Genomic DNA, 9,640 nt, shown 5'->3' on the forward strand with positions numbered 1-9,640 from the left:
GCAGTAATACTGAGTTCCTGGATACTTTCCAAGATTGTGCAGAAGATAGATTTCTCAGACAGTTTGTTGAAGAGCCGACTAGGGATCAGTCTGTTCAAGATTTCATAAAATGTAATGAGGATGATCTAATTAACAAACTTGCTGTAAAGAACCTATTTCGGATTAAAGTGATAGAATTTTGCAATTGCATTTGGTTTTGAATATAGTACACTTACTTCCAAACCTGCAGTTTGAATCTGAACAAAGGAAAAAATAATGATAGAAAGGACAACTTGGCTGTCGTGGATCAGAAAAATACACTAAAAGATTTGTCTGCTCACACCCAGTGGATTGTATCGATAATAATTGCTGCATGATCTTCATGAGATATCCATTCCTTTAAGGCACAAATACCCAATTGGACAAATGAATCAACAAAGAAAAGAAGCTAAAAGCTGAATTAGATCAAAAGATTTAGCTAACAAATATACCAGAAATAGCAGTAAGCTGGAGGATTAGGAGTAATTTAGAACCCAGCAAAGGATGACCAAGAGACTGGTACAAAAAAAACTGAAAAGGGAATGATAAAGATAAGCTAGTGAGAATCAAAAAGGTGGACAATCAAAACGTCTTTAATATGTGAAAATGAAGAGTTTTGCAAGGACAAATGTGCACCCATTACAAATGGAGACAAGTGAAGTGATAGTAGAGAACAGTAAAGATAGTAGATACTAGAGATGGTAGGTAGTAGTGGCCGAGAAGCTAAACAATTACTGTGTGTCTGCCTTCACAGAAGAAGAGGCAGAACATTTCTCAGAAATACTAAGCATAAAAGGTTTAACCAAGAAAAGTGGCAAATGTAATGTCATCACAAGTTTAAGGAGGAATAGGGAAAGAAAGCAGAAAGCTGCAGACCTGTTAGGATAATGTCACTGGGAGGGAAAATAATAAACAATGCAATTACTGGACACTGAAAATAATGGTTAAAATTGAGTAGATTCAACATCCATTTGTGAAAGGGAAATAATGTTTGACAAACATGTTGGGAGATTTTTTTCTGGGAACGTTGTTTGTTACAGAGTGTCACACAGCCCTTACAGCATAGAAACTAGCCATTCAACCACCTATGTCTATGCCAACCATCAAACAGCAAACTATACTAATCCAGTTTACCTACACTTCATCCATAGCCTACTATACCCTTGATTTGGAGATGCCGGTGTTGGACTGGGGTGTACAAAGTTAAAAATCACACAACACCAGGTTATAGTCCAACAGGTTTAGTTGGAAGCACACTAGCTTTCAGAGCACTGCTCCTTCATCAGGTGATAGTGGAAGGCTCGATCGTAACACCGAATTTATAGCAAAAATTTGCAGTGTGATGTAACTGAAATTATACATTGAAAAATTGATTGTCTGTTAAACCTTTCATCTGTTAGAATACAGTGATAGTGTCACTTCTTTCATGTGTAAATCACAAAACCTTGTTTTTAAAGTTGCATTCTTGGGTTAGCTGCTAACAATGGTGATAGCTAGATAATATGCTGAAGGTGTTAGCCCCTGTGTTCTCTGTCTATGACCTGATGTTTAGATTGATTCTAATCTAAAAAGTGAGATAACAAAGTTTTACATAAATTCATGTTGAAGGTATACACACACACATGCACACGCACACGCGCACACACACACACACACAAAAAACCCCCACTCCAGACAGACAGACAAAGACCCACATGCACATATATATTTTGTGGGGTGAATTTGTACTTGCAGAGTTACATTGCACTTTGCTCAAAACTGCATACATTCATGTAGAACTCTGAGCTCAAAAACTATCACTGTTTTGCTATAAATTCTGTGTTACGATTGAGCCCTCCACTATCTGTTGGATTATAAACCTGTTGGACTATAATCTGGTGTTGTGTGATTTTTAACTACTATATCCTGGTATTTTATGTACTTATTTTGAAGCTTCTTAAATATTTCGAGAGTATCTACCTTCACCACCCTCTCAGACACCACTTTCCACATATCTACCACCGTCTGGGTGAAAAACCTCTTTCTCATATCTTCTCTAAACCATTTGCTCCTCACTTTAAACTTATGCGCTCTGGCATAGGTAAAGGAGAGCCACAATTTTCAAAAGTCTTTTAATAAGGTATGTATAGGAGGTTAGTAAAGAAATTTACAGTTCATGGGATTGGGGCTAATAAACTAATCAGGATTGGGGGTATCTGAAATGACAGAAAAGAGGGAGGAGGAATTAAATAGATCATGAAACAACAGCTTTTTGCAGTCTACATAAATGATGTGGAAACCAATTGTTCTGAAGAAAGGTCATGCTGGTTTCATAATGCTAACTCTGTTTCTCTTCGCACAAGTGCTGCCAAATCTGCTGAGTTTCTCCAGTATTCTGTGTTTGTGTAATATTCCCAAAATTGCTGATGAGATAGAAGTAGATGGAAATGTAAGTTATGAAGAGTATGCAAGGGGCTTCATGCAGACCTGGACAGACTAAGTGAATGGATATGACAAATGAAATATAATCTGAAGAAATGTTAAGTAGTTTAATAGTAAAAACAGAAAGACAAAATATTTTTTAAAATGATGAGATTTTCTAAATATTAAATCCAGTGGTACCTGGTGTCTCTGTTCATGAGTCATTAAAAACTAACGTGTAGAAAAACAAAACCTGTACTTGTCTTTGTTGAGTACAGGAGTACGATATATTGGTTAGAACCCACTTGAATATTCTCTTCAGTTCTCGTTGCTTCACCTAAAAGAAGGATATTCTTGCCAATGGAGGTTCACCAGAATAAAGATTAGAGTCATGCTGGAAAAGCGCAGCAGGTCAGGCAGCATCAGAGGAGCAGGAAAATCAATGTTTTGGGCAAAAGCCCTTCATCAGGAATGGCTTTTTCAGATTCCTGATGAAGGGCTTTTGCCTGAAATGTTGATTGTCCTGCTCCTCGGATGCTGCCCGACCTGCTGTGCTTTTCCAGCACCACTGTAATCCTGACTCTAATCTCCAGCATCTGTAGTACCCACTTCCACCTAGTTGATGTTCTCTGGGAGAATATTCTTATGAGGAGAGATTGAGGGAACGGGCTCTGTATTCTCTGAGGTTTCAAAATAAGATGTGATCCCTTTGAAACTTGCAAATCTCTGACAGTGTGTGAAATGTGAGAGTAGATAGGATATTTCCCCTTGCTGATGACTCTCTGACCAGGGGACAGAATTACAAAATAATAGATAGGATATCTAAGACTGAGTTGAGAGTAGGAAATTCATTGTTTAGAGGGTGGTGACTCTTTGGAATTCTCTACCACATTGGTCTGTGGAACCTCAGTCATTGAGCAGATTCAAGATAGAAATTGACAGGTTTCTGAAAACTAATGACATCCTGGGGATATGGAGATATTGTGGAAAAGGAGTGTGAAGGAGGCATGACAGGCTGAATGGTTTATTGCTTTTTCTAAGCACCACCGCACTGAGCAGACAACAATTTCAGTTTTCCTGAGCTGCTTCTGCTCCCCATTTGCATGGAACTAAAGTTCCCTTGTGTCTTCACCATGACTAATTGCCACATGGGCTCACTTTGGAACAGTTTTCCAGATTCCATTATCAGGGCTTCACACTGCACACCCAGTCACTTGGTTGGCTTTTGTGCAGCAAATGTTTTAAGCCATCCTTTGCGTCAAAGTGGGATATCTGCCACAGTCTACACAGATGATGGAGGGCAGGAATTATGGTCCTCAGCCATCACAACCACATCTCTGTTACATCCTGCAATTGCTTGACGTAGTGGCAGGCAGCAGGGTCATGTCCCCTCACACCACTGTCAGTGAAACATGGGCTGTTTGTGACTATATTTCAGAACTATGAAGACCAACAGCACAGTGAACAAGAGAGCGAGGATGAGGAAGAAGGAGAGGAGGATGACATCACGAGCGCTGATTCGGAGGAAAGTGAGGAAGAAGAGGAAGCTGAGCATGAAGATCAGCAGAACGTCACCAGGCGGGAACAGCTTGAGTGGGATGATTCAACACTTCCTTATTAAGAAACCTCTAATCTTTCAAGTCCTCAACAAAGTTTTGATGTCCAGCAATGTTTGGTATGGTCAAATATTATTTAGATTGCTGTTGCTGGTAATATGTAAAGAACTTTCAGATTTTCTGAATTCGAAAGCAACTTGCAATGACATATCATCATCTGGGTCCAAGAGTTAACATCCAACAATAGTTATAATGCCTATCTTTCTTTTGTTATATCTGAGTGTTCTTTTCGTGGTTATCTGAATGTTCTATCTTTGCGCCAAGAACTATTAACTTTGTGAAATCACGTACCAGTATCTGTAACTTGAAATTTTCTGAAGTACTTTATTTATTTGTTTGTAATAAAAAAAACTTTCCCCATTGGGTTATGCTGTCATTCGAAAAATGGAGGAAGTTTAAAAATGAAAAGTTAAATTTTATATTTCACGATGTAAATACCATATTGAAAATAAGCAAAGGAAAGCAGTTGTGCAAATTATGTCTGCTTCAGCATTCCTCTGTTGAGAAAAAAAATCAAATTCTATAATAATTATTTCACAGAGCTTTTGAACCACAAAAATCCGTTTATATTCCATCAAATATGTATGGAATTTAAAATTGCTAACAGGTAACATTTTGTTTGAGTTAATGTATTTTCTTTATTTAGTTTAGTGAGGTGCAGTCTCCACAAAAATAGTGCTGGACACATTTTATTTCAAGGAGGATTGAACAGTGAATTGAGCTGCCTACTTATTTCAAGGCGAGTGATAAAATATTTGTTTGATGTGCTTTGTATTGTGACATGAAAGATTTGCCAAAAGCGTTTCTTGAAGCTGGCATGTTTAAAAATCTTAAAACTGCAATTCACTTGAGCTAAAGTTAGATAAGAATTAATATTGTATATTTCATGGTTTCCGAGGATAACTGCAGCAAAACAAACGTTTACCCTTCCTCTTGGGTGAAACTACATATGCCATATCACTTGTACGCCTGCAATTTCATGCAATCTTCAACCCTAAAGGTGCAGTTTATGCAATCACCTTATTAGTTGGCTGTGAGTGTGACTTGTCCATCTTTACTCCCAGTCCATCAGATTTTATGGCACCTGTGGACTTTCATTAGCATTTTTGACTCCTTCATCCACACATGGCTTAACAGAGATCATCATGATAGGCCCTGGAGTCTGAGAGCTTCATAAAACTAGCAGTGGAAAAGCAGGCTAAACAGTGGAAATTTATATAGATGAGAGAACATTAACAAACAGTTCAAGCTTTGCCTATCCTCACTCGTAAAAACACGAGTATTCTATGTAATATCCCAGAATTATTTTCAATTGCCCTGCAATGACCTGTAAATGTACATACCAGTGCAATAGATCTTCCTCTTTATTATAAGTATTATTCTCAATGAACAATTCTTAGCTTGTGAATGAGCCGATTAATATTGATACATACAATTGAAAGCAATAGTTAGTTTTGGAATTAAGAAAGAAAAGTCTCTTCCCCAAAGAATGCACTGCTTCCCATTCAGCTTTGACAAAGGGTCAGTTAGACTCGAAAGGTCAGCTCTTTTCTCTCCTTACAGATGCTGCCAGACCTGCTGAGATTTTCCAGCATTCTCTCTTTTGGTTTCAGTACGAGACACAGTCTGCTACTTTAAATTGCAATGATTCATCAAGTTACTTCAAAGAATAGTTGCTAAGCCTGAAAGGGTGATTTTCATTATCATCATTGGAGTGTTATGTCAGTGATAGAGCTCCTTTGGTTTAGCGGTATGGTCTCTAACTCTGAGCCAGGAGACACTCATACCCCACAGGTTCAAGTCCCACCTGCTCCAGAAGTGCATAATAATATCTCTGAACAGGTTGATTAGAAAATATCTGATAAGCCAGTGAAATGTTAGTCATGTCCAAAACTTTTTATTGCAGCTATTCAGTACAGATGTTTGAGCAGAAATACTCTTCATGGAAGACATGATTGACTACTCAAAAATGGCTTTTACAAATGACCATTAATCTTTGTTGGAATGAGCTGAGTGAGCTGGAGTTTATACAATTAATCTCTGTGTAGGAAACATTAATCTGTTATCTTGAGATTCTGTGGATCACAAATTTCCAGTTCATTTGGGAATGAAGGTGAAATTTAATGATACTGACGTCTGACCTTTAATAAACATGGGTAATTTATGTAAGTTGCACTGGTGTTATGCAGGAGTTACAACTGGAAGTTAGAAAAACCACTGCAGAAATTCAGGGCCTGGACATTGTTTTGTGCAACAGTCTTCTAATCTCAAGTTAAGCAGAGCTGATCTAGTCTGGTATGTATCTATATCTTAACTGATTATGTTAACCTAAGAAATATTACTAAGAAATGGAGAAATGCAGCAGGTCAGAAAGCATCTGTCGAGAGAGCAAAACAGACTTAGCATGTTGAGTGTAAGAAAGACTCACATTGGACTCGAAACGTTCATTCTATTTCTCTCTCTACAGATGATGGCAGGTCTATTGAGTTTCTTCAGCACTTTCTGTTTGTGATTTGGAAATGTACTTGAAGTTTCATTCAGTCAGTTTCTTAATCACTGTAAAACATTTGTGTCAAATAGCCAGCCTGACTATTTGATTAAATTTGCTTTGTTATTCTTGCATCATCAGCAAGTTGTCTATAATTTACTGCAACTAGTGCCAGCAGAAAAATAAGACTAAATATAATTCAATCTATTTCTAAATATCTGGAAAGTAATCCTTATCAATTACTTACATATTATCTATACCTGGAACTATAAGGTGCTTTGCATACCACTTCACTTTTACATTATTGTCATTGCAGAAAATTTCACATGGATGTTCATTTCAGGTTCATTGCTTATTTGTAAGATAAAACATTACATGTAAGTAAATAATAACAGTCGAGAAAAACTTTATCACAGAAATCAAACTCCAATGAAATTGTATATTAAAACTATCCAGTTAATCAATAGAATCTGTGAGTCTCTCCTAGGTATGAATTCTGAATTCATATTCCAACATTTATATTATTTTAATGATGTAGCCTTTGCTCTTAAATCACTGATATGTTCTAAATGTTCAATTAATTGAATAAGAAATCAATACCATTTAAGTTTAGCAGAGATCCTAAAAAGTTAAGATTGATATAAGTATGGTATCAATTCATTAGGCACAGACTAAAAGAGCACCATGCCATAAAAACGTTCATTGTAGTAAACAGGAAACAGTGCATTCACTCATTAATGGCAAATGGCTGCTAAGTTCTCAATAAGAAATCACTGAGACTGAGTCCCTGTACATGATTAATTTAAGGCCTTCAAAAATAAGACAGACAAGGTGGACAATAATGTTAAACTTGTAGATAGACACGCACAAAATATCTTTCTACATTTGGTCTTGGAGACAAGCCATAGATTAATGATACAAGCTATATCAGGCCAATTGTTAAGGGAATGGTTAGGAGATCAGAAGATAGGTATGTACACCAATTTGTAAACTAGCCATATCCTCCAGGGATCTGCACTGAGGCCTTGGCTTTTCAATAGACTTAACAATGACTTAAATGAAGCAGTTGAGAACATATTTGCTTAAGGTGTGAGGTTAAGTGGTATTGTAAATGTGTGGGAGAAGAAACTTGTAGAGAGACAGTGTTAGGTTGAGCGAGTGAATGGAACTGGAGCAGGTAAAATTTGTGTGTGGGGAAATACACTGCCATTTCATTTGAGATCAAAAACAGTGGATCAGACTGTTTTCCACATAGTAAAACAAAACTAATCACTCTGGATGAAAGAGTTATTGAAGTTTATGTAGAAAAATAAATTAAAAATGGACACACACCCCAAAAAATTGTCAGTACTAGAACTACAACTTTTCTGATATATGCTTGACTTGTTAGAATATAGAGTATTATTTCAAAAGTTGCTGATGATATCAAACTTGAAGGGGTGACAAGTAGTGAGGATGATATAAATTGGTTGTAACAAGGCAGAGGCTGGTATAATGGGCAGACAAATGGCAAAGGGAATTTAGCACAAAAAAGTGAGAGGTCGTGCATTTTAGCAGAAGGGATAGAGAAAGGCAACATAAATAAAATGGCACAGTTCTGAAAGGTGTATGGGAGCAGAGGGGCTTGGACGTGTATGTGAAAGGGTGCATTAAGAGCGTGGTAAAACAAAGTATGTGGGATCTTGGGCTACGTAAATAGAAGCATTGAATGTGAACAGCAGGGAAGCTACACCAAATATTATAAAACTCTGGTTAGGCAGCAATTAGTGCATTTTGAGACCAAAACCTGGATACTGAAGATCTGAAATAAAAACATACTACTAAAAAAGAAGAATTACATCAGAGTTGAAATATTAATTAAATCTTTTTCACTCCATGGCTGCTGCTAGTCCTGCTCAGTTTATCCAGCACTGACTGTTTTGATTTTGCATTCAGGTATCATCACCGCACTTGAAGAAGAATGTGAGGGTTCTGTGAATGCAAAGGAGGGTTATCAGAATGGGTCCCATGATGTAGAATTTTAATTAAAAGATTAGTTTTGGGAAACAAGAGGTGTAAATAGACAAGGATAAATAGACAAGGTCTTTTCCCTCGGGTGGGGGAGTCCAGAACTAGAGGGCACCGGTTTAGGGTGAGAGGGGAAAGATATAAAAGGGCCCTAAGGGGCAATTTTGTCACACAGGGTAGTGTGCGTATGGAATGAGCTGCCATAGGAAGTGGTAGAGGCTGGTACAATTGCAACATTTAAAAGGCATCTGGATGGGTGTATGAATAGGAAGGGTTTAGAGGGATCTGGGCCAAGTGCTAGCAAATTAAGTTAGGATGTCTGGTCGGTATGGACGAATTGGACTGAAGGGTCTGTTTTCCTGCTGTATATCTCTATGACTCTATGACTGTATGACACAGGAAATGATATGCGCAAGGACAGGGCTCAGCAGAGGTGGTTAGTATTCCCCCCACCCCCTCAAGTAGGGATGTGTGAGAGAGTGTGTGTGTTGGAGTGAGTCTGAGTGTGAGACAGGTGTGCATACAGTGACAGGGGCAACTCAGAGTGGAAACACATTCATCCTCAGCCTCCAGCTCCCCCTAGCAACATACTGGACGTATATATGGGCCTAGATTGGGCCAAGCTTATATTGCTCATCGTGTCCAGGGATGTGCAGGATCAGTGGATTAGCCACAGGAAATGCCATGGGTAGGAGAGTGGCTCTGAATGGGATGCTCTTCAGCAGGTTGGTGTGGACTTGATGGGCGAAATGGCCTGCTTACAAATTATAGGGATTCTGTGATTTTATGCAAGGGAACATGCTCTGAATTCCACTTTTGTATGAATTCTGCTGAGGTCACCTCAATATGTATGCTACCAGAGGTGAAGGCAAGGGCAGTGCTAGTAAGCCAGAACTCCGTTGTTTGGTCCCCATACCCTCCCTTCCCATGTGACCAAGATTACAACTTAACTCTGCTTCTGAAGTAAAAAGACAAAGGCGATTGCTCTGCTGCTTGTCACTTCTTAATGGTCATTTTTATTATTTGTTCATTTTATAAATTATCGGTTTTGTTTTTGGACATCATCCTCTTTATGCTTAAATTGTACATTAATTTTTGTTTTACATTCACC

General features: G+C 38.0%; 1 protein-coding gene across 1 annotated transcript in view; it reads left to right on the forward strand.

Annotated features, from left to right (window-relative positions):
• Positions 1-4,175, forward strand: part of clstn2a (calsyntenin 2a) — a 317,315-nt gene extending 313,140 nt beyond the window's left edge. The window contains exon 17 of the mRNA XM_060833929.1: positions 3,857-4,175. Within this exon, the coding sequence (XP_060689912.1) occupies positions 3,857-4,039 (183 nt within the window). The 3' untranslated portion in view covers positions 4,040-4,175. The remainder of the gene's footprint in view (positions 1-3,856) is intronic.
• Positions 4,176-9,640: the final 5,465 nt, after the last annotated feature.

This window comes from Hemiscyllium ocellatum, chromosome 13 (assembly GCF_020745735.1).
Source record: "Hemiscyllium ocellatum isolate sHemOce1 chromosome 13, sHemOce1.pat.X.cur, whole genome shotgun sequence".
Lineage (NCBI taxonomy): Eukaryota > Metazoa > Chordata > Chondrichthyes > Orectolobiformes > Hemiscylliidae > Hemiscyllium > Hemiscyllium ocellatum.